The 24,950-nt window shown below is 39.0% G+C and overlaps 1 protein-coding gene across 2 annotated transcripts; it reads left to right on the top strand.

Moving 5' to 3' along the window:
• Positions 1-330: 330 nt before the first annotated feature.
• On the top strand, positions 331-24,950 carry ncs1b (neuronal calcium sensor 1b). Of its 2 annotated transcripts, none has more exons than XM_017306715.1 (10): positions 331-523; positions 1,572-1,694; positions 2,825-2,969; positions 9,062-9,086; positions 17,171-17,309; positions 19,772-19,850; positions 21,306-21,394; positions 21,470-21,547; positions 22,580-22,687; positions 23,084-24,950. In XM_017306715.1, the coding sequence occupies exons 3-9, from the start codon at positions 2,906-2,908 to the stop codon at positions 22,676-22,678; spliced, it is 573 nt and encodes a 190-aa protein (XP_017162204.1). In that variant the 5' UTR covers positions 331-523; positions 1,572-1,694; positions 2,825-2,905; the 3' UTR covers positions 22,679-22,687; positions 23,084-24,950. The 2 variants fall into 2 exon arrangements, with proteins under 2 accessions (XP_017162204.1, XP_017162203.1); XM_017306714.1 differs by having other exon boundaries at positions 333-523; positions 23,080-24,950.

Below are 24,950 nucleotides of genomic sequence, written 5' to 3'. Positions count from 1 at the left end.
AAAAAAAAAAGGAAAACAGAAATTCTATCTGAATAGTTTACATCAGTTTTAGTTGTGGAAGCTTCTTTTATAGGAATTGGGGTGGAGAACTGGGGGCGTTTCGCGTAGTTGTGCCCAGACACAACCCGAGTTAAAATCCGCCCATGCCAACACTTAGTGGTCAACTAATCCGAAGAGAAGGATTTTTCATCTGAGCTAAATCAAATGAAAAACTGTATTATGAAGTTGGCAACTTCATAATACAGCCTAAGAGCGTAGTATAACTTTAAAAGGTAATACATACAGTTCTGAATGACACGTGTGAAGACTGGGCACACAAAGAGTCACTGTATGCCTGTCGGTACCGCGACGTCAGCGTCTCCGTCTCTGAGCCGAGCTGGTCGGGGCCAGCAGCAACGTCACTGCCTGACAGCGGCATCAGAGCAGCGCGGACGGCTTCCAGAGCAGTAGCAGCGCAGCAGCGCCGAGCTTAGCGGAAGAGCACAGCGGCGCGACACGTTGTCTGGACGGCAGCTCGCCTCAGGTAAAGCCTCTCTCTGTACTTGGAAAATGCTTTTTATTCATTTCAGGGCGCGTTTGCCGCTTTTTCTTCTTGTCGGCTGGCAACATGGAGTGGCGTGGGTACCAAACGTGGCGAGTGCACAATGACTAGCAAAGCTTTCCCCGCATTGTCGCTGTTGTGCTATAGCCATAAACTACGTTGCTATGGTACCTAAAGGCAACATCCCACCTGCTGCTGCCGCGACCACAGCCTTTCTCCCCTCTGGTAGAGGTGTTAAACTGAAACAAAGCGCATTTCACCTAATTAAGCTGCTGTGAAGGAAACGCGAGTGCGCAAGTTTTGAGGTTTCTGTTATCTAAACACCTTCAGCTTTTGGTTTGTAAACATTTTTTTTCATGGAAAAAGTTCTTTGGGTGGGTTTACAGCGCTTGGTGGAAGTACCCTGTTAACTTCTCACCTTGAGTCACGTTAGAACAAAAAACTTTTTAGGCATGTTGCTGGGCTTTTATATGATAAACTAGCAAAATTGCGAAGTGGCGACAAGGATTTTCAACATATTTTGCAAGTTAAAAATATGTGGCGCGTTATTATTTTTATTTAGCCCCCTTTACTCCGATACCCCAAATGAAAGAAAATGCAGATTTTCTTGTATTTAGCTAAACTAATAAAAACAAATACTCCCCACAGCATGATGCTGCCACCACTGTCTCACAGTAAGGATTTTGTATTAAAAGTGATATGCAATGATGACAATCATGCATAAGGCGTTGCATGTTGCCCAAAAATCAATCAAAGCGACTCTCATCTGACTGGACTGCCTTAAGTGTGATTATGCATTACTTTGTGTTGACCTATTGCATAAAATCTTAATTTCATACTTTGAAGTTGGTTGGTCTTACATGAAAAAAATGTCATATAATGTTGAAGGAGTACGGTTTGTTGTATAGTAATATCTACAGGCTTACAGTTAGTAGATATACATATGGACAAAAGCAGCTGTTTTCCCTGTCAACATGTAGCGCTCGTGCTTGCCATACAGACTCTAACTGCTCTCTTTTTATCTCCGTAGAGCCTAAGTTAAAAACCCCACATCTCAAGATTCAAGCACGCCAAAGATGGTGATTACCAGCGTAGCATCCCTCAGAAGTACTTCACTGGCTGCGGACACAGAGAGCAGATGTTTGCATTGAAGGTGCCAAGCACGTACCCTCTTCTTTTTGTTGTTGTTGTTATGCTGTGTGCTCTTTGCCTCAGATTGATTCTGTCGTAAAACATCATTGCACGACAATGCCAGGGCCCGCGATACAAAGAAATTCCATTATCCCTATCTCTCGTCTGCTGTGACGGAGAAGGAAATCACCAGGTTATTCTGTCGTGAGGCCAGGAAGGAGGAAGAATTATGAGTCAGAATGGAGGAGAGGGAAGAGAAAAAAAAACGTCACTCTTCAAATCCGCCTGTAAACTTCGTAGATCGGCGGACTTTCATGCTTACTTTGAGAGCAGCACCAGATGCCATGTTGGCTTCCAAAAGTATTGGACTAAAAGGAAACCTGACATCTTTTTTTTTTTTTTCTCTACCAATCATTGGTAAAATACTCCAAACCTTTTAATTAAACAGCGTTATGTCTGTATGAATTTCAAGGATTAGAGTTAAAAGTGCTGTGAGAGTGTCAGAAATGCAGAAGAGGGTGGCATCCAAGCAAAAGCTCCGCTCTTTGTGCTTTAGTTTACACACCTCCTTATCTGGGCTGTCAGGAGGGAGGATTCTGTTCGACAGTAACTTACCCCGAGCAATAGAGATAGTGGTGGGAAAAAGGAGGGGTGGGTGGAGTGAGAAGAACAGTGAACGACTGTGAGGGAGCGAGCGTGCTTAACCCAGCCTTTGAGTGACTCTTGTATCCAAGGACGGAGGTAGCAACGCATCCGAACGCCACTCTTCGCCCACGGACTGCTGTGAAGAAATGAGGCGGACGACGAGCGGGGACTCGGTGGCGCTCTTGTAGACTCAACAACCTGCCTGGCCCTGCTTCACAGAGTCCCCCTCCTCTACTCCTCCTCTGCCTCTTTCTCCTCCCTGGGGTCTGATGCATCTGTCTGATGTGCCGGGGATGATGACTGAGCAAATCATGACAGCAGCTCGAGTGAAGGATACACTCTTATGAATGGAAATTTGTCCTCTTCTTTTGATAAATTTATGTTGACTTTTTTTTCTTTTCTTTTTTTTTTTACACAAACAAGAAGAGAGTGTTCCTCGTTTTTTGTTGTTTTTTTTTTCCTGTGTCGGTGTCATTGCACCCACAATTTGTTGTATGTTATTGGCAGACGAGCGCGCTTGGAGAGGAGGTAGTGACAGGTGCAGCGTGCCAAGGTGAATTTGGAGGTGTGGAAGAGAGCTGAAAGATCATGGGGAAATCAAACAGCAAGCTCAAGCCAGAAGTGGTGGAGGAGTTGACAAGAAAAACCTACTGTGAGTACCCTAAGCTTCTTCTTCGTTAACTTCAAACAGCCTGAAGGAAGTTCTCTGAACTTTAGAAAGATTAAAAGGAATGACTAAACATGCACAATGAAAAAAGAAAAGCTATTGATTCTAGTGGTGCGGTCGTTTTAACGATGTTTTCCACCCACCGTGTGCCACCCAGGCTGCACAATGACCAGCCCTGCTCTGACTTAGCACTTTTTACCGTGATTATCGATGAACCAGAGCTGTGTTTAAATGTCAGCTCTCCATGTGATTTACATTAAATTGTAATTTGTCAAAGGCTGAGTCGAGAAGCAATATTCTGCAGCTTTGGGGGAGAAAACGTGGAGGATCTGAACTATTATCTTAATTTGGAGGCCAAATTGTGATTACTCATTTTGTGAAATTCTGACCTGCCTATGCTGATTTTAAAAAATATATATATTCCAATTTCTTTTTATTAACTTTAAGTAACGACAAAATGCTTTAGTGTACTTTCTGAGTAAAGTGGTCCAAAACCTAGCAAAGTTATAGAGGAATCACTCTCCGTGTGACTGAAGGATCAAAAAATACATTGAGAAAAATAAACCTGTTAAATGTCAACAATAATGATAAAAGTTTGAAATTTAGTTGGATACATTTTTAGCCTTTTTGCAAGATGGAAAAGAGACTGCAAACAGTAATTTGGATTTGATTTGCATTATTTTCTGGTTGTACTCAAACTTATCTTCACTTTTAAACAGTCCTATAAATGTGATTGATAAGTTAATTTATTGCTAGTTAAGAAAGTGCCACTATTAATATTATAAGCTAAATTTAATCATAATTGTTTAGAATTAATTTTGTAAGGAAATATTACAATTTTTTCTACTTGTTACAAATAATTATTTAAACTTTGTATTTAAACAGATACCATCTCAAAAAACAGACTTTTAATTTGAAATGGTATGATGATAATTATCAAAACAGGTGACAATGCCCATATTGCTCTCCAGTTTATGTAACAGGGTACACTTCAAAAGAAACCCAGCAAAAAAATTATAGCAGACATTTTGGTATAAAGATTTTAGGCTTTGTTTGGTGCATTTTATTAGCAATAAGAATGTTTAATGCACTAACCTAAACCCAACTTTGAGTTTTCGATAAGACCTCTTCCTAATCCAACAGAAAATCATGTATTTACAGTATTATAATTTTTTTTAAACTTCTTTTTAGATTAAATTGTACACAATATTTCTGTCAGCTTTAGCATCTCGGCTACTGAAATTGACCTCTGGTGCATCAAGGGAAGTTAAGAGTCCCTCCATCTGGCCAAATGTGTTATTGGCTTACATAGTTTGAATGCATTATAGCTGATGTATATTGGCATCCAAAGAGTTCATTGCCATATTGCACAAACTGAAACTGTGGTGATCATTTGACATAATGTGCTACTCTTTAGTCCAGCATACTCTACGGCAGATTAAATTGGCTCTATATTATATTTATTTTAAACATTTTACACTGTTTTATGCCTTCTCTGACATTACCTTTACAATCCTCACTGATACTGAACATCTTCAGGGATTCATTCATTCTGTTTTGTGATCGGTATCAAAGAAAGATATATAATTTATAAAGCACAATTTTTTTTTTCCTGGCCGAACTTCATTCTTACAAACTGGAGCATCACTTCAACAGGGAGCTCGCATACAGGAAATGTCTAAAAATAGACTCTGCCCACTTGTTGATATCTATTTTCTTATTTTTGTTGTGTCCTCTCATTGTCTTTAAATCAAAACCCTGAGCAGAAATGAGATTCATAATGACCAGCAGGAGCGTTTTTCTCCGGAGACTATATTTGAATCGTTTGCGTCTTATTTTCAGAGCACAAGATTATTATTGCTTGAGCGGTACAAGCATGCAGGTGTGGGTGGGAGTTGACTTCCATTGGCTGCTTAATGACACTGTTATTTGTGTGGATGGTGTCTCCGCAGCAGAAGCAAGGAGGGCTGTTGTCGCAGGAAATTGCTGTGCAGAAAGATTAGGCATCACGCTGGGCTGGACCGCTCGCTGCCGTCCTGCGCTCCTTGTCTTTCCCTTTCTCTCTTACCCTTTCACCCTGCCTCTCTCTTTCGCTTTACCCCCTAATTGCCCTCTTTGAGTGGGGAATGGAATAGTGTAATTAGGATCTTATCTGGTTAGCATCGCTGAGAGGGGCACCAAGCTCTCTCTCCCACTGTGATCACTCTCCCCCCCTGTTCTGTTGCCTGAATTCAGACTCTTATCATTTCTGCTTTCTTTCATCCTATTGCATCTTTCTCTTGCCCTCCCACGAGGAGCCTCGTCTGCCATTTTATCCAGTGCTTTCTTTTAGTTCTTGACAGATTGGGGACTTAAATTTCTCTGTGCTAAGGTCTCTTTTTAGTTGACTGGTATAAAAAGCTGCACATTTTCCCAGCAAGTAATGTCCCATGTTTTCACAGGCAACAACAACAACAAAAAAAGCAAAGCATGTTTATTTCTAAAGAATCTATGCACAGTACATGTCTTTCCTCTGTTTTGTTGTGAGATTATCTATTATTTTTAAAGCCTCATTAGTTGTATTGCAATTATTTGTACTTTGTAGTTAAAGGCACCATTAAGCTGTACAGATTGTGGATAAAATTCTATAGTTTTCCTGTTTTTTGCACACACAAAAAAAAAAGTCTGGGTCTCACCTTAATTCCACACGGAGTTTTTTATTTATTTTTGCCTTAATAACCACTCTGGCATCACGTGGACAGAGCAGCAGCCCTGTTCAAATCTCTGCGGGATGTGGGGCAGAGCCATGTGATGGCACGACAGTTGAGTAAGTCCTCAGAGTTGATGGCTCTCATCGTTGACAGAGTAACAAGCAGGATGTGTTCTAGCAGACTCTGGCCGAACGGAGCCTGAGCTTGGTGAATGTGTGGGGACAAAACAAAACAAAACATGATTTCTTGATATTAACACAAATTTCTAAAACAAAAATGTGTAACAAAGTCTTATTGCTTTTACTTAAATCAGAAAAGACTGTGTGTTTGAAAGTGACATTACCAATAACATTTGATTGTTTTGAGACACCCGCTCTCCGGTCAAATTTGTTTCATACATCTGTTTAATCCTTTGTCAAACGGTGGAAGAGTTCTTGGACTTATGGATTTTACCTGTTCTCCTTCTACACCTAGTACTCCGGTTTATTCTTACAGGACAAAAACATTTAATAAAATCTAGTTTAACAAGTCTTTCTAAATTGTCCTTAGCTGTGAGTGGGTGGTTGTTTGTCCTATGTGTCAACCTCTCTGTCCAACGCAGGGCACCGGGCCACATGACCAGTGCGGGTATAGATTATGAATGGGCTGACCTTTATTTGCTTTTTAACGCAACTCGTAAATGAGGTAATCACATGGACTCTTGAAGAGGTGAAGTCAACTTACTTGAATACAAACAGAGCATCAGAGTGGGGAAGGGAGGTTCAGTAACTTTACTTGTGTTATGATTGTTGGTCTTTGTGTTTTAGAAACTCCTGACCTGTGTAGATGAAAATGCCTTGTTGATGTCAAAGGTCAGAAAGGAGAAGCCGGTTTGGAATGATAGAAATGCCTTAGTAGCTTAAATAACCACTTGTTGTGCAATACAGAATAGCATTTCTGAATTCACATGTTGAGCCTTTCATGGATAGGCTGCAATGCTGTTGGCTAAGAACAGGAAATTGAGGCTAAAATTTACAATAGCTCACCAAACCTGAACAACAACACATTGGAAACACATCACCTGGTTTGATGAGACTGGATTTTTAGCAGTAACTGGACATGAATCTGGCAGAAAAGACATGCAAGGATGGATGCTTGGCTGGTGATTGAGGTTTTGAACATATTTTCTTTGCATGTTTTTGTCACCGCCGGTCTGAGCATCATTGCTGTCTGTGTCAATCCCTTTGTGACACACTGTGGGCCATTGTTCTGATGTCTACTTACGATAAGTCACCATGTTCAAACTGTTCTCCATTGCCCTCTACTGTCACCTGATCTCAGTACAGTCCATCGAAAGGGAGATTTGTATCAAGGAGGCTAAATCTGCAGCAGCTGCATGATTCTGTTACATCAAAATCCCTTGGGAATGTCCAACACCTCGTAAGATCTGTGTCACAAGCAAATAGAGCAGTTCTGAATGCAGAGGAAGGTCCAGCCTGATACTAGCAAGATGTACCTAATAAAGTGACCGGTAAGTGTAGATTTAAGAGAAAACAGAGTAAACTTGTTTAATTTAGCGGTCAACTGGTTATTGTGTAAAGTATTGTTTGTGTTTTTTAAGGAACAGAAGAATAATAAACTCTTACCTGGTTAGTTAGCTGGGCTATCTTCTGAGGTAGCCAGTCTGCAGTTGCAAATGTGAAAATTGAGGGGTAGGAATGGTTGGTAATGACTTAACATTTTATCAAAATATTTTGCAATATTTATTGGGATAGTAAAAAGTGATAATTTTTAGCAATTTGTCACAACTCCATGAACACAGAAGTACTCAAAGCTTACCCATTACTTTACAGGCTACATGTTTCAATAAGTAGAGCAAATATATTGATAAACATAACAGAATAACTTTATTTAATCATATTTATAAATGCATTAACTTTTAGGAAGTAATTTCTTGTAGAAAAAAAGTGCAAAATTATCATCATCAATGTGATGATAAATGAAAATGACTTCCCAGAAAATGCTAAATAAGTACGATAATAATTATGTCTCCTAATAGATGGACATTTTTTAAGCTGTATTTCAACAGTAACAGGTCTGGGAGGGGCAAGATGGACATTTTTAATGGGTTTTTTTTCCATATCCCATCACCTCTGCAGTTTTAAAATAAATGTTTTATGTGATAATTCTAGCCTTGATAAATTACCTCAGTTTCTTTCTTTCTTTCTTTCTTTCTTTCTTTCTTTCTTTCTTTCTTTCTTTCTTTCTTTCTTTCTTTCTTTCTTTCTTTCTTTCTTTCTTTCTTTNTTTCTTTCTTTCTTTCTTTCTTTCTTTCTTTCTTTCTTTCTTTCTTTCTTTCTTTCTTTCTTTCTTTCTTTCTTTCTTTCTTTCTTTCTTTCTTTTTTTCCTTTTCCTGAACTGATTTTAAAGGCCAGTTTAATAGTAGCTTGACTTACCTGTCAGTTGTGGGCTCGACCTGATATTTCTTTTCCTGGAAGAGGTCACATGAGGGGTTTCTTTGCTAAAAGCCGAGCAGAACAAGTGAAGATGGACATAAATGCAAGCAAAAGCTGCCTTTTATCAATAGATTTAATGTGATTCTGTCATACTCTGGAAAATAATGTGAACATTTCACAGAAAAGGTTTTTGCTTTTCCTGGATGTTGTGTAATCTAATGCCAGTTCTGGCTTTTTAAATAGCATTAATTTAAATGTGTGGCAGGTGTACGTCTGCTTTGCTGCTTTCATTTCTATGTTTTATACAGACGTAGAAACCATGACAGTGAGTTCCTCTGGGTTAAATGTTACATTAGATGATATTAGTGTTTAACAAACACACCAGGCAGTTGTGGTTAGAAGCTCCTTGTTCGACCCCCCAACACTTCTGGCTCGCTAGAAGTGGTGCAGTGGTACTTTAGCAGGAAGTCTCAAAGGACGGCTTGGTTAGAATAAAGTTATTGATTTTCAGCCCTCATTTTCATTTCAAAACTCCTGGGGCCAGAAAGCTGAAAATTACTTTGGTTAGTTCGGGGAAAGTAACAAGTCGAGGGGAATACTCGTGGGATCCATTGGTCCTGGTACGTCGTGCTGCTTGTGTGGGCATAGAAACATATCCTGCTGCTAAAACGTATTTTACTCCTAAATCTATGGCTGACTTTCACATTCTAGTTGATCTTTTTTTTTTTCTCCAGCTTTTCTACTTGTCTCTTTGGATGCGCTACAATCAATTTCTTTCTCTTTGAGTGAAACCGTGCTACTTTCCAATATTTGCATGTGGGCTGATTATTGTTGTGCTCTGTCTGTGGATATGTGTTGGAAAGGTTTAGGCCAAGATGATTAACTACCAGGCTACTTTTTCTAGGACAAAAACCTCTTTCTGATGTCACTTTTCTTTTTCTTTCTTTTACAGTCACAGAGAAAGAAGTACAGCAGTGGTAAGTGTGTACACTTATTTTTAATGAGACTTTTTCCTGTTGTTACTTGATGATGATAATATATCAAAACTTTTGACAGTGGCCATTAGCGGATCTCACTTTGGTGTGCTTTTGTCCAGGAGTTGGTTTTTGTCAGTCTATGAAAAGTGTTTCTACAGTAGATTTGAAGCCGTCTCCCTCACGCTTCCCTGAAGACAAATGAGTTCTGAAAATAGAACAAATCTGAAGCATCACTGTGGCTAAATGACTTTGAAGGCTGATAAAACAGATACAAACATTTCCATGATGCATTCCTCCCTAACCTTTTCACTCTATTTGCAAACGGGATGTCTGATAAGAGAGGAATGTTGCGGGGGTACAGAGGTTGTAAGGTCGCTGCATTTCGAAGGTTTTCATGAATACAGCAAAAGTAATTACACCCTGTAATTTTTTTTCATATTTTGCCACATTGCAACCACAAATTGTTGCATCTTCTATTGGAATTTTATAAAGTATAATAGACAAACACAAAGTAGTGCAATTTATTAAATGATTTTTTTTTCAGCACCTTTAAGTACCTTTAAGAACTACCTTTTTTTGCATTTACAGCTGGGGTTTTGTGTGGCACTTCTTCATCCTTAATTTTTAGTGTCTTGTCATTCTAGAAGGTGATCTTCCATCTCAATTTCAAGTGTTTTGCTGGTTTTCTTCCACTATTATCCTGTATTTAGTTCAAGCCATTCAGAAAGTGGTTCACTTTGTCCACTTTCAGGATGATGTTGCTATCATTTCACAATTTTGGATGGATGAAGTGTTATTTTTAGGAGTATACTGATAAATTGGCCCAATTTTTTTTGGGGGGGTTTTCTGTTGACTTCCACTACATACGTGATCTTATTTACTGATACTATCTACCTTTGCAAAGATCTGAAGACCAGCCGCTGTCCCCTTTTCCTCTGCTGTGAGAGAGAGCTGACTGACAGAAACGTTCTCCAGATCATTTCTGCATTTCTGCATGTGTGCAGTTCCCAAGTTAATGACTTTGACACTATATTTTGTAGCTTTTCACACAAAATAATCAGTACCGGCCAAATTGGAATTGACAGGTCAGTTGTTTTAAAGATCCACCACAAAACTGCAATCGGTGTATCTCTAGCTATTTTTCCACCACGCAGCATTTTGCATGTTGGCCAAAGAGCTAAATTTTGATCATAAAACTTGTGGCAAACTGCAATGCATAAATGTTTTGTTTTTCTTTCAACAGTGGCTATCCTCAGATTTATCAAATGCATATCTAAAGGTTGTCATGTAGATAGATTTTGCCACCTTAGTTCTGGATTCTTCAGCTCCTCCAGAGTCTTTGTTTTCTTTTTTCATTAATTTTCTTCTTGTACATTCAGTCAGTAAAGTGAACTGAACGATGTTCAATGGGAGGAGTATCAGAATAGAGACACCACATTTTTCAAATTTTAATTAAATAACGAAAAACAAATTTATTCTACGCTCTTCTCACTTATGCATTGTTTTTTTCCAGTAAAATATTTTGGGGTCACTACAGGACAAAACGTATAAAAGTGTAAAATGTAAGAATATTGTTACAAAGTGTTGTACATTGGCATCAAGCCTTCACAAACCTTCAGATTAGTAAGCCTTCCTGTTAGTTTTTGTAGCTATTAGTCAGTGTGACTTCTACCAGCATCGTCCTGGTGCGGTTTCTTTGCCACAGTTCTTACTCGTTTACTTTGGACCAGAATAGGAGAGACTATTGAGAAGATGATCGACAGTATTGGAATTTAAAGTTGATGTGGGTCACTGACACTACTAACATGCATAAGACAGTGCAGCTTCATCACAGAGATGACTCGTCTCGAGCATGAGTAGTCATCACTTCTCTTTGTTGTCTGCCTCCAGTTAAAACAAAGAACAGGGATTATTATAGGAGGGAGACCACTGTACGGAAGTGATCACTCCTCCATCTTCACACTTCACTTCTCCTGGCTCGGTTTCACATTTCACCATCAACTTGTGCATGCATGAAAGGAGCTGTGACTCGAGAGCTAGTTGCTCCTCATGCCCCCCGCCCCCATTAGAAGCTGCACGGAAGGAGCCAGGCCACACAGCAGCGACTGCACTGTAGATATTGCTGCTGAAGGTTTCAGAGTCTCCGGGCTGCCCGAGTGCAATGGGGTGGAATCCCCCCCTCCCCGCAACCCTCAAACCTCCACCCTGCCGGCTGCGCAGCCTGCTAGCTCACCATCACCCTCCATGTCGTTCACAGAGATTTTTTTGCATGAATCCTCACTCTTAGATCAGCAGCAATCAACACGGCCAAGTGTGAGGGATGAGAGGGAATTTTACCAGGGGAAATGCCAGATGGCGTGTAATTAGAGCACAGGCACAGACACAGAAGAATTAGCAGGGTTAGATAAATGCCTGCGTTGTGCATTAAGTTTGCTCCCGTTTTAATTCTCCTCCAAGGGGAACATCATTAGTATGCCTGAGGCCTACCTGAAATCAATAACAAAATCCCATGGCTCAGTGATGTGCCTGCCAGCGAGGCGGGAGCAAAGGAAACATCCTGCTCTTTAGCAAGCCACCATGCTAGATGCCAATGAGAGGTTGCTGGTGCCAATAATAAATACTTTAGCACTGCCGGGTCTGATACTGTATGTCAAATCTGCTATGTTTCTAGACGTTGCAGCATCACACTGCATCAAGTACAGTCTGACTTTGTGGGTTGGCTTAGCACTAGTGTCACCACAAAGATCTGTTGGACACGATGCGTTCCTGGCAAATAGCTGACAGTGACAACATGTTTATTACCTGGTGCACTGCTTACTGTCCCCACTGTAGCAACACTGGACTGTATGTTCACTTTATAGAACTGGTATTGCAAACGTGGTAAAGTCCCTGATGTCAGGAGTAAAACGAATACATCTGATCACTTTGTGACAAATCAACTCAAATAAAAAGTTTTATTTCCTTAAAAATGCAAACAAATGTATGGCGCTTAAGTATTCATGCCCCTTTAGCATTTTCACACTTTTCCCAACAGTACAACTGCAAACTTTAAAGGTAAAAGTGAAATTTTCATTGCTTAAAAAAAATAAAAAAATTCATCACCCTTGAGTTTGTAGGTCTGCACATAAAGAAGCTGACATTTCGACTCATTCATCTTCACAAAATAACTCAGTCAGGTTGGGGCGAGAGTGCCTGTGAACTGCAAATTTTAAGTTTTGCTGCATATTTTTAAATGGACTCTGACTGGACCATTCTAATAGACAAACAAGCTTTGATCTAAACCAGGGGTTTTCAGAGTGTGGTAGAGTTAGCCCCCTGTCAAAGTGCAATTTAACAACTGTGCCCTTCCCCAACTACATTAGAGTTATTATATCATCTTTCAACATTTTGCTGTTGCATAACTTGATGTTCCATTCATGCTTGTTTCTCTGAGGTTGTGAGGATTTAGCTGCTTGAAGGGCAGCAGCTCCACATGCGATGCTTCATTTGCCTCGTCATTTACACTGATAAAAGTATGAACTACCTTCAGCTTGGTGTGACATTGCAGCTTCTTTAGATGGAAAACCCAACTTTAGGTAATCATTCTCATGCTTTCTGCTGTTCTTTAATTATTTTGCTTAGACTAAACTATGTCTCCTTACTCACCATATAGCTTTAGGTAATACAAATCTGCCCATTTTGTCTCTGGCGTATGCTTGGTGAAGTTAGCTTTTTTATTTTTTTCAATCTCATTTCTCTCCCCCACCATTGAAAAGCCCTTATCTAAACCATTTCGTTGTATGGATGTTGCAATAGTTGAACTGCCACTCCAGTGTCAGGACTTTTTATTTACCTCCATCTTCCCATCAAACCTGGCCAGGTCCTGCAGAGTTAGCGTAAACCTCTCTTCTGCTCCTCTGCTTTAACCTCTTCTGACAGTGTTTCTGCTGTGTATTGGTAGGCTTTGTGGTTACGCCATACTTTCTATTTTTAGATGATAGACTGAACATTCATGAGATGTTCAAAGCTTGGGGTATTGTTTTATAATCTAACGAAAAAACAAACAAAATAAAAATTCCAATAAAGAGGAGGGAATTTTGTGGTTGTAATGTGAGCACATGTAGAAAAAAGTTGAATACCTTTGCCGGGTTCTCTGCGTTTTAACACACATCTTATTTCTTTCTTCTAATCGTATTAAATTTACTTTGCAAAGATTTTGTGGTTCTGGTAATGTTGCTCCAGGCGTGTGCAGTTATGCTAAAAAATTATTCGTACTCCGGCAGATTTAGTTGTAAAGTAATCTTTTAATTTTACCATCATCTTTCATGTAAAGTAATTTTAATTTGAGCCAGCCAGAGTCTTGAGCTGAAACTGGTAGAGAATATATGGAGGAAGCTAAAGATTATGTTGATGGAAAGGAGGCCTTCCAACCTCAAAGACTATAAGCTCATCTACAAATATAAATAGTGAAAATCCTAGAGGAGTCATGATAAAATCTGGAACTCAATTGTAAGAAGGATAACATCAACGATTGTCGAGAAGGGTTTAAATAATGTTCAACATCCAATTTTATATAAAAAGTGAAACTCTTTTAATTTCTTATTTTTTTATCTTTTGAGAGGTGTCTGCCTTGTTTTTTTTTAATCAGAAATCAATTTAGTTTTATTTTATTTTATTATTATTTTATTATTGAATAATTTGAAGATTGTTTGTGAGTCTCTGGAGAGAAATGTATCTTTTTATTTTTAGTTCTTGAAATTCTCTGGTTCTGCAGCACGAGTTTGATCATTTTATCTTGCAGATCTGTCACTGCTGTAAAAGTGCAATAAGATTTTTTTTCAGTGACTACACATTTAGACTAATCATTAAGGTGCTGGGAAGATGTTGAAAGTAAGCCATGCTTCTGGCACTCTTAAGGCAAATAACAAAGGAATACTTAAGAGATTCAGTTCCCCTTTTAGATATAACTCATTAGAAATAAAAAAAAAACATTTTGCCTAAAAGTAGAGCATAGCAGACTGTAAAAGTACTTAAATTTAACTCTTTTGATGAAGAATATTTTTCATTAGTATGCTCTTACTTCCTGCAGTTTACTAAATGGAATCCCTCTGTCTGGTCAAAAGTGATGAAAATATATTTTTTTGTTTGTTTTTCTTATAAAAGGAAGAAAAAGTTTGAATCAACTGTACCTGCTTTTGTCTGTTAGTCCACAAGAGGGCACAAAACACATTAACAGATGGGAATACTTGGGCATAATTATTTCATTTCCTTTTTCTTTTTTTTCTTTTTTTTTTTTTAGAATTTATGATAATATAAACAACAATACAGTTTTTTACAAACCTTGGGAATCGATTGTATGATTTATTTTCATAGACAAATAATTATCACTTCTGATCAATTAAATTCATAGAGAAAATAAGCAGAATTCACTTGTTAAAAGCCACGATTTTATTGTAGAACAATTTAAATCTAAAGACCACATTTAGATCTTTTTTTATTTGCTCTGTAATGAGAGTGTTCATCAATTTATAAAATATTTTGTAATCCCAATGAAACACACAGGAAGTGTTTTTTCAGTCATTACTACTTCTGTATTTGTTACATATTTTGTTGCTACCAAGCAGAACGCTGCTGGTATCTCTAGTAAGCAATCGCCAGATAAATAGTTTTTGTGTTGGCTCATTAATAATAAATTTACTAAGATTAATCACAAAAGAAGCTAAACCTGGTTATCAGTTTTTTATATACAGTATATATTTAAAGTATTTTAATTTTTTAAAAATTTTGTAACAGCAGCTGTGTCCTTTGCTATTTTCCATGTTATTTCACGTTACAACCACAAAACATCCCTGTGCTTTATTTAGACGTGATAGACCAGCACAACGTATGTAGTGCTTAGATATGACTGAATTGAGTTGTATCAATTTGTATTCAATTCCCTATAATGTGATACCCCTAACAGTTGCAGTTCAACTCAAAATAATTAAGTCTGCTTGAGTATATTTCATGTCAGAATAAATCCAGCTGTTCTGTGAAGGCTTCAAAGGTTTGTTAGGGAACATTAGAGAACAGCAGCATCATCAGGACAAAGGAACATGGTAGAAATAAAGCTTAGGAGAAGTTTAAATCAGGGTTGGGTTATAAATAGGAGTACACCAATAAATTGGCAGACTGATAATTCCACCACAAACTCCTTAATTTTGGGAGATTAGCTATCGCCTGACATGTAAAGGTTAAATTGATTTTTAAAAATCCATATTTGCAAAAATCAGAATCGGCTGGTCAAGCTTTTTAAAAAAACGTAGATCGGCCAGAATACTGCAACCGGTGCACTCTTCCTAGTCATAAGACAAAGGTTTTGGATTTTACAACCCACAAGCCAGTTCATCACCTGAATATGGAAAAGTATTACACAAGTGAAAACATATAAAGTTACATTGTCAGGACATGAAACATCTAGATTTCATGGAAGACTGAGGAGAAGAAAGCTGTTATCGAAAGAAAGCTATTAGAAATCATGGTGGTGGCAGCATCAGGCTGTGGGTATAAGGGATAGGGAAGCTTATCAGAGTTTATTAGATGATTCATTAAGGTAAATATTGGACAATCCTGGAAGAAGATCTGTTAAGAAGTTACAGGAGACTTGAGACTGACGTAGTGGCTCACCTGCCAACAACACAAGAATCCAAACAATTACCCAGAGCCAATATGGCATGTGTCTACATCTGCTATCCTAGTCAAAGTCCAGATGCACTCCATCATGTGTGACCATACCTGAGCTGAACGAAGACGGGAAATCTTTTACAAAGGTTCTACAATCAGTTGATTCAGAGGAGCTGAGTACTTTAGAGATGTAAAAACGTTGGAAATGTGCCATTTTTCTTCTACTTAATTATACAAACTTTTTTGTTAGTCCATTATGTAAAATACACTAAAGCTTGTGGTTGTTACAGTCCAAAAAGAGAAAAAATGTTTAATGCTTCAACATTGTGGACGTCACTATAGGCAATATAAAATAGAAGACTGGAAAAAAGGCGTAGAAGATAGAAGAATGACTGACGGATTCCCACAAAGAGTGTTGGCTTTGGATTAAGACACGCTTTGTATCTCCTGCACTTTGAATACCAATGAGGTTATACTTCATTATAGTGAGCTTGGTGCTCATTTCACTGCAAATCATCTCCAGATAATTCATATTACATCGTTCTGCCGTCATCTCGCTGCTCTTCTTGCTAAACTAACTTTTTTTTCCAGCTGCTTCTCAAAGCAGCTTCCCATCTTTTGGACTTAGACGAAACTGGCTTTGTTATCTCCCAGGCAGATTAAAAGTAAAGCGTGTAAGAAGAGGAAGGACTCGGTGTGTGTGCACGGAGAAGCTCCATGCTGGTCTTCGGTTTTCTTCAAAGCTCTTCTGTGCTTTAATTATAGACCGGCCTTATTCTGAGAAGCCTTAACAGAATCGGAGATGCACATGCGGTGCTCTCCTGTGTGTACTTGATCAGTTTTGCAATGTTTTATGTAACTAGAGGGGTAGTCCTCCTCTACATCCTCCTTCTGCCACTCATCTAACATTTATTTTTACAGAAACTAACACTCTCTATTTTGTTCCTTGAGCTGTTGGTTTGATTCCTCGATGGCTGTTTTCTCCATTACAAAAGCAGTCCTAGAGACAGCCTACCTCTGAGTGACTGCGCCTCAAATTGCTTATGAGATGCTTCTATTTTTAGGCTAATAGAGATGTTAAGTCGTTCTCCAGATATGTCATTTCCAGGAGCAAGAGGAAGCTCTCCGACTTATCTATCAGCTCCACATATCATCAAAGAGAAGCAGAAAGGAATTTGATTAGCGTTAACCACCTTGGGCTCGCTATTGGATTAGAGTGATCATCTTATCTATGAGTGAGACAAATAGCTTTGCACTTTACCTTTTTGGTCTGGCACATTCTTTCAAGCTGAATCGGTCACGCTCGCTTGTCATCGAGGTGACGAGGTGACTTCAGTCTGCTGTCCAGCTGGAGTCTGATTGCAAGATGGATGTTTTGATACTTCTTTTTATATATATATATATATATATATATATATATATATATTGATTTTGTTTTTCAGGTACAAAGGCTTCATCAAGGATTGTCCCAGTGGCCAGCTGGATGCTTTGGGCTTTCAGAAGATATACAAGCAGTTTTTCCCTTTCGGAGACCCCACCAAGTTTGCTTCGTTCGTCTTTAATGTATTTGATGAAAATAAGGTTTGTACTTTGTATTGTGTAGAATTTAAGAGACTAATAAGGGATTGAAATTAAATTAAAAGCACCAGTTAGTGGTTTTCTGGGCTCCTTTTCTCTGCGCTGCCATAATTTAAACTTAATAAATGGCATTTATAAAATCTGATGTTTTTTTTTTTTAGCATGCTGTAGTTCCTGGAACATGTTTTATCATTTTTCTTAGAAGCACAGCGCATGTTTTTTCTTTCTTTCTTTTTTTTTGCAGAATGCTCTTCATTCAGACTCTTTTCAACTGAACTGTCGACTGCATTTAAAGGGAGTGGAGTCCTTTGCCGAAATATGGTCAAAGTGTACTGTGCAAGGCTTTTATAGATTTTAACTCATAAGTATTGGAGTTTAAAGCACCCACATTATTATTTCAGTTGCCTTACATAACTTGGAGAAAATGGCTACCAAGTGTTGTTTACTCGTTTCTGACAAAATCCTGAAAACATTCTCATAGAAGCAGACTTTTCACAGACGTTTTGGACTTTCTCTTAGTAAAACATTATAGCATGTGCTATATTGTAAGAAGTTTGTCTATATTTTAAGAACGGTTTAATTGTAATGCCAATAAAGTATTTTAACATTTTAAATGGCTATAAAAAAAACATTTTATAATAAAATGTCACTGAAACTTTTCATTTTTATTTTCAAAATTGATTCTTCTTTTACTATGTTTTACCTGTTGAGAGATGCCTGTCTGGTTTCCTATTAGAAACAAACCTTTTTGCAGATCCGCTGTCTCCACAAACCTCCCTACACCAACAGCACACCACACAGCAGGTTGTCAGGGAACTAAATCAGCCACTATAGTCTCTATTACCCTGTAAATGTCATTACAGCGGTTTAAAAAGACATGGGTTGTTAGGGGCGATTTAGATTTGTTACATCAACAAAATACCCTTGTGGCTTATAATGCGCTTTTACAAGCTATGCATACAAAAAACAGGGTGTGTTTTTTTTAGAACCTGACTGAGACATTGTTCGTTTGGGGCTCAGCTGGATTACACACAGCTGAGCACCAACAGGTGATGATGAGTCAGGAACACTGACACTGATCGTTTAGAAGTGAATGGATGATGTCCTCCAGTCAGAACCTTATGAGAAGGATTGGGACATCTCCATGGTTCACCCTATATGACAAGATACTATGACTTGTTTCAGACCAGTTAATGAACTCTCTGTCACAGTTTTTATTTTTAAGCTTTTGGTATTTTATAATTTTTCTCATTATTCCTGTTAGAATCAAACAGTTTTTTATTTATTCGTGCAAGTTTGAGCAAGGCCAAAATGTTGTTTGTATATTCGAACAACCAACCCAATGTGATAGCTACAAATAATTATTCAGATTATGTTTAGGCAGAAGAACAATATGCCAGCAGCTCCCAGGGTGCTTGTGTGCCCCCTGGAGGTTTATTGACTTGCAGATAAATGGCTTTGTGTTGGAGGGATCAGACAAACCCCGGCACGTCTGACGATTATCTTTGACTCTTATTGGTGTTAGGCACCCCGTAGTCAGAGAATGCATTGATCTCTGGTTTTATGGCTTATGTCACTGGCAGCGCATGACTTCAGCATTTTTCTTAGTTAGGCAGATGTCTAGTAGAGATAAAATTAGCTGACCTCAGAGACCATCAAGAGCTCCTGACTTTTCTGAAGTGGGGGTGGAAGGATACAGGTAGACGTCTGTTGTGAAGGAATGTGGGAAAGCCTTTGTTAAGCAGCTGTGGCCTTTAGTATTTCTAGCCACAATATGAAGCTAAATCCTGAAATTTCCACTATTTAAAGAGATCCTATGTAGCTTTGGGTGTGTGTGGAATTTTTCTTTTATAAATTTTTTTTTTCAAAGGAGACAATTTTATATTTTAAGACTATGTAGCATTTGAGCTACTTTCATCTCTTGTGTCAACTTCGACTGTCTTCCATTCTATTTTCTGCTTCAAGTCCAGCCACACAGGGGGAAAAAGAAAAAACGGTATTAAGACCCTAATTCCAAAATTGAATGCAGATGCGGCCATTTAAGACTGCACTAAAGCTGTTTCTCACTTGTTCAACAAAATTATCCACCACGATCAATCAAGAGGAGGAATGTTTGGGAAAAAATCTGTAACATCCTGGCCACCAAAACCCGGGGATTGTGTTCGTTAGGCGGGAGTCTTAAGAAGATGAACCAGTAGCATCCGTCTCGCTAATGACCAGAGGTGACATATTTCAGCCTCAGGAGAGAGCCAGGTGCAGGGCGAAAAATAGCAGCTCCGTTGGAGCAAACGTCTGGCCCAGTTTTCAGCACAATGCGGGAAGGACACCATGAAGGAACGGGAAGGAGGAGGAGGATGGTGGGGTGGGGGAGTTTATTAAAGTTAGAGTTACACAAAATGTGATGTGGGATGGTCTTCTTGTCTAGAGCTGATTACATTCTGCGTCTGTTTTCTGTCGCTCGCTAGGACGGACGAATCGAGTTCTCCGAGTTCATCCAGGCCCTGTCGGTGACCTCCAGAGGGACTCTGGATGAGAAGCTCAGATGTAAGAAGGAACTGTTCTCTGTTTTCCGCCTTGAAATGACAGGACTTAGCTTTAATTGGGCTGCTTTACGTATTAAAAAGGACAGGTGGGTTCAAAGGAGCACCGACTGTAAAAGATGTATGTGTCTTCAGTAAACTAGAGAATCTTGAAAATAATTAAAAAAACAAACATATTGGTTAAATTCTAGCCATATCTGTTTCATTAAAACTAACGTGATCTAAAAATTTGATGGCAGCTTGAAAAAGTATTCACTCTCCTCTTTCATGTTACAACCTCTAAGAGCATGTGTTTTATTAGGACTTCACATGGAAAACCAACACAAAGAAGTGTATAATTAGGAAGTGAATGAAAAATTATATATGGCTTTGGAATTTTTTTTTACCAGTAAAAGTCAGTAAATTGTGTGGCATGCATTATACAGCTGCCCTGAGTTCATATTTTGTAGAACCACCTTCTGAAGTTTGCAAAATAACAAAAACTCAAATTGGTTGGAGAGCGCCTGTGAAGAGAAATTCAAAGACTTTTTTTATGTTGATTGGACTCTCATTTAGGTCTGAACTTTGACTTGGCCATTCTAGCACACTGCGACTGTGCTCGATCTAAACCATTCTATTTTTGCTCTGGCTATACGTTTTGTCATCCTGCTGGAAAGTCAGTCCATGCCCAGTCTAAATTCTTCTGCAGCTTCCTGCAGGCTTCTTTCCCAGATTCCACTAAACTGCATTTAGCTCCATGCCTTTCATCATCAAACCTGACCGGCTGTGCTATTGCTGCTGAAAGGAGCATCTCTACAGCGTGACGCTGTGATTATTCAATTCCATACAAATTGAGGCTGAATTGCCTCCCTAGCATGCAGTCAGGCCCTGCAGAGATCTGCTAATGCGCTAATATTGGAGCCAGGTGTGCTGAAGCAGAGAGACGTCTAAAAGTCGCAGAACACAGACTTTCAGACATCATTATGCTGCTTAATATCATTATGGTTGAAAATGTGATTTGATCAGGTTATTGTACTTGTTTAAATGTAAGTTCTTTGTATTATCACTTGTATCATTATTGCAATACAGTAAATGCTATAAAATATCGTAATAAAATGTTTTGCCAATATCACACTCATCCCTATGATCAAGGCATTTCATATTGACGTGCAGTTTGTTTTTCAAAACACGTAGCATTTTTGATTTTTGGAGTACACTGCTAAATAGTTGTCCTGTATACAGATTGTCTCACTTCAGCTGTTGCTCATCTGGGGTGTCAGAGTAAAGAGGAGCTGAATACAAATGCGCACAACAGTTCAGATTTTTATTTGCAGACAAATAATTTTGCTTTCCAGATGCACCACTTTGTGTCAATCTATCGCATAAAATCTGAAAACATTCGAAATTTGTGATTAAATTACGACAAAATGTGAAAATCACCTTTTCAAGCCTTTATTATTACCTTTTTTTCTCTGTGCAGGGGCCTTTAAACTGTATGATCTCGACAACGATGGCTACATAACTCGTGATGAAATGTTAAACATTGTAGATGCTATATATCAAATGGTGGTAAGTATGGGGCCCACATCTTTTCTTTCCTCGTCCTGATTTGCTAGAGTGATAATTATGCGACGTATATCTCAGGGAAACACTGTGGAGCTACCAGAGGAAGAAAACACACCAGAAAAGAGAGTGGACCGTATTTTTGCAATGATGGACAAGGTCAGTGTAGCGTTATTACACTTCATGATGTAGCCTTTTATTTGACCTCCTAGCATCAAACTTTAGTTGACACAGATAAGTCCAGCAATAATTATTCATTTAGCATTACCTGGGCTAATTTTGCCTTTGTTGCTACCCTAAGAGCTACAGAGACTGAAGCTTGGAGCTGGTGGTTGTACCCAGTATCACTAACACTGCAGTCTATAAACGTCATTTATAGTCATCTTCAGCACTGGCCCTCAGTGCCCACACTCTCAGGCCTAGGAATCCACTCTGCTGTAGTGAAAGGTGAGATGCGGCTCACCACTGCCAGCTGTAGCCAACAGGAGTACGGGTCTACCAGCAACAAGGTTCACTGAACTCATCATCAGTTAATCAGCATAAAGCAGGAGCAATACAGTTGCTTCTAAATAGTAAACTAGCTCTGAACCCGGTCTCATTTTACCACCTTACAAGAGTTTATATAGTAAACTATGACAATTTCAATTTATTAAACGTTTCTCATTGGGATTTCTTGGGGATAAACCAGCACAGGGATGCACCAATATGAAAATTTGGGTAGATATCGATATCCAAGTTTTAGTGTTGGTGTTATGGCCTAAAGGCAATATTTACCGATATTACTGAACCAGTGTCTCAGGTTCATTTAAACTCCCCACAATCCTTTGCTGCATCGCTATTACCGTCACATTACCAAACAAATACCACATGACCAAAACAAACGGCAACAAGATGGGCCAATATTGATCAAAAATGACTAAAATTGGCAGATGCTGATGCTAGTACCGCCGATATATTGTGCATCCCTAAACCAGAACAAAGTATTGCGTGGCTATGAATTGTATAAAAATAAACAATAAATCAGAAAATTGACCCTTTTATCAAATAGTCGCAAGAATACGTCAGTGGCAATAACGTCACAAAATGTGACTGAGTGCATAACATGTCGAAACAGTACAGCAGCATTGCCTGATTTTTTGTTTGTTTGTTGATCATTTCAAAGCTTCAGTCTCATTGTGTTTCCTGTTGCAGAATGCAGATGGGAAGCTGACTCTGCAGGAGTTTCAGGAAGGGTCAAAGGCAGACCCTTCCATTGTTCAGGCACTGTCACTCTATGATGGACTTGTGTAGAAATGTAAGGTGAGTGGAGGAAAAACCCCCAAAACAAAACAAAAAAAAAAAACAAGCTGGACCATTCTTCAGCTCCTCTCTGATCCCAGGTGTTGCGTCACAATCTGTGCTAAAACTGTGTAGTTCCTATTTCATCAGAGCCGACTGGAAGACGCAAAACGGAGGAAAGCCAGCGTCTGCTCTCAGTTTGTCCTCATGAATTATTCAAATGGCCCACTTGTTTACTGGCAGCGTAATATTGTCGCAGCGCTGAATAAAGATGGAAACATCTCACTGCCTAATGTAATGCACTGGCTACTGCCAATTGTGGCTGACATCCTGCTCAGTGTTTTGTCAACTGTGAAGCGAGCTCATGAAGACATATGCATCCTGTGTAAATGCTCTGTTTGCTTGTTCTCCAGCTAGCTCCGACCGCATCCAGGTATTACGACGCCGCGCTCCATCTTCAGCGCAGTGATTATCCGTTTCGCAACTTTTTCAGAGAGGGTCCGATTCAGCAACCTCCTGCTTTTTGCACGCCAATGCCGTTCCGTCACATCCTGATCAACCCGAAAGGGAGGATTGCAAACTTTCATCGTCCAATTGCTTGCGTTCATTCGCAAAAAAAAGGACATCAAACACAAAATTCTTCTGATGTAACGAGGAATGACTGCCCTCACCCTCAGTCATCGCTCAGTGCTTCTGCAGCCCTGCAGCGGCGTTGTGGACTGTGTTCGAGCGTTTCTGTGTTCTGGGAGCGAAGTGTCGGACAATCCGAGGAACGGGATCCCTCAACGACACTTGCGTTCTTCTCGTCTAAACGCCGTAAATCACCAGAAAAGCTCAGAGGGACTGTGCTGCTGCCACGGCTGCTTCGCCTCGGCATTGAGATACTTTAAATCTCTGGAAATAATGTGTTACGAACACTAACTTAAAAGCTACAACGCAGTTATAGTGTATATATTATAATGTAAATACAATGGTAATTTATTTTCTGCTTTGCTGCATTTATGAGACTTTTCTCATAAATATAGAAGGATTATTTTATTTTTATTTTTTATCAAAGGTGTCGAAATGTATTGCACTGTATTTTTCCTTACCATTGTTGGAGCGTTCTTTTTCTCCCATTCAGAGGTTAGTTCTCCTGAGAGAAGAGGAATGTTTAAGCAGCACAGAGTTTTCTATGGATGATTTTTATTGCGTTTGCTGTCCGTGCACCCTGTTGTGTTTTAATTCCCCCCCGTTAGCATGAGTGTGTGCTGTTGACCCCGTTGCACAACTGCATCCTGAATGACACGGCTTGAACAACGGAGAGCATTCCCGCTGCTTTACATCAGAATTGAGGCCGAGTGTTTTTTTTGTTTTTTTTTTTTTGAGAGCACCGCACCCCACCCTTGGCAACCCAAAGCCCGGGTCGCTGAAAGGCGCAAACAAGACGTCAGTTTTGGTTGTAAAGCCTTTGAGATCGCCGTGGTTGCAAGTGTCTACATGATATTTGCAATGTGTGAGGCCAGAGCATGTGATTCTTCCTTCTTTTTATATTTAGATTATTTATTTTAGAACATTTTTTGGTGTTTTATCTGCTTCACTAATAGTTGTTTGCCTTATGCTGATTATAATTTACTAGATTATGATTGTCATTTATCTGTTAAACAGCGTAAAAGCACAGAATAAAATGCATCTAAGTGGCTAATATTTATATTTCTGTATTTTAGTTTGGAATGAGTAGAAAAGTGCTTCATTTTTTTTATAGAGAAGTATTTGGGATGCATTTAAGGGACAGCTTTGTAGATTAACTTTTGTTCAAATGTAGAATTTCAAATTACCTTGATTATATTCCTATTTGGAGAATATCACTCAAGTTTGCACAGATTGCGTTAAGGCAAAAAAATATGGGACATGTTCTGGGTTCATTATTCCACTGTGTAACATCATGTAATAAGAAGTGTCATGCTAAGCTTGAGTGCCTGTTATTGCTTTGCAACACAGAATCTGATGTGCCAGCTTACTAAACCTGCACTGTACAACTAATGAACAATGAAGTACATGAAACTGTGGCATGTGGCAGTGATGGATGATTTGATGCCGCCTGGCGGCTTTTGAACCTCTCGGCCTCGCCGGGATTGAGTCACTTTCTGTTATTTTTGCTCATCAAAGACCGGTGCATGACATACCAAAAGGAAGAAATGTCCAGATTTATGACTGTTCTGTCATTTCAAAGTCCAAGCCTTTTTGTATTTGTAGCATGTGATACTAAAACGTGCAGTAAAACACGAGTGTGTTTGAAAGTGAA

This window comes from Poecilia reticulata, linkage group LG9 (assembly GCF_000633615.1).
Source record: "Poecilia reticulata strain Guanapo linkage group LG9, Guppy_female_1.0+MT, whole genome shotgun sequence".
In the NCBI taxonomy this organism is placed as follows: Eukaryota; Metazoa; Chordata; class Actinopteri; order Cyprinodontiformes; family Poeciliidae; genus Poecilia; species Poecilia reticulata.
This window is presented reverse-complemented; position numbering and strand designations above follow the sequence as displayed.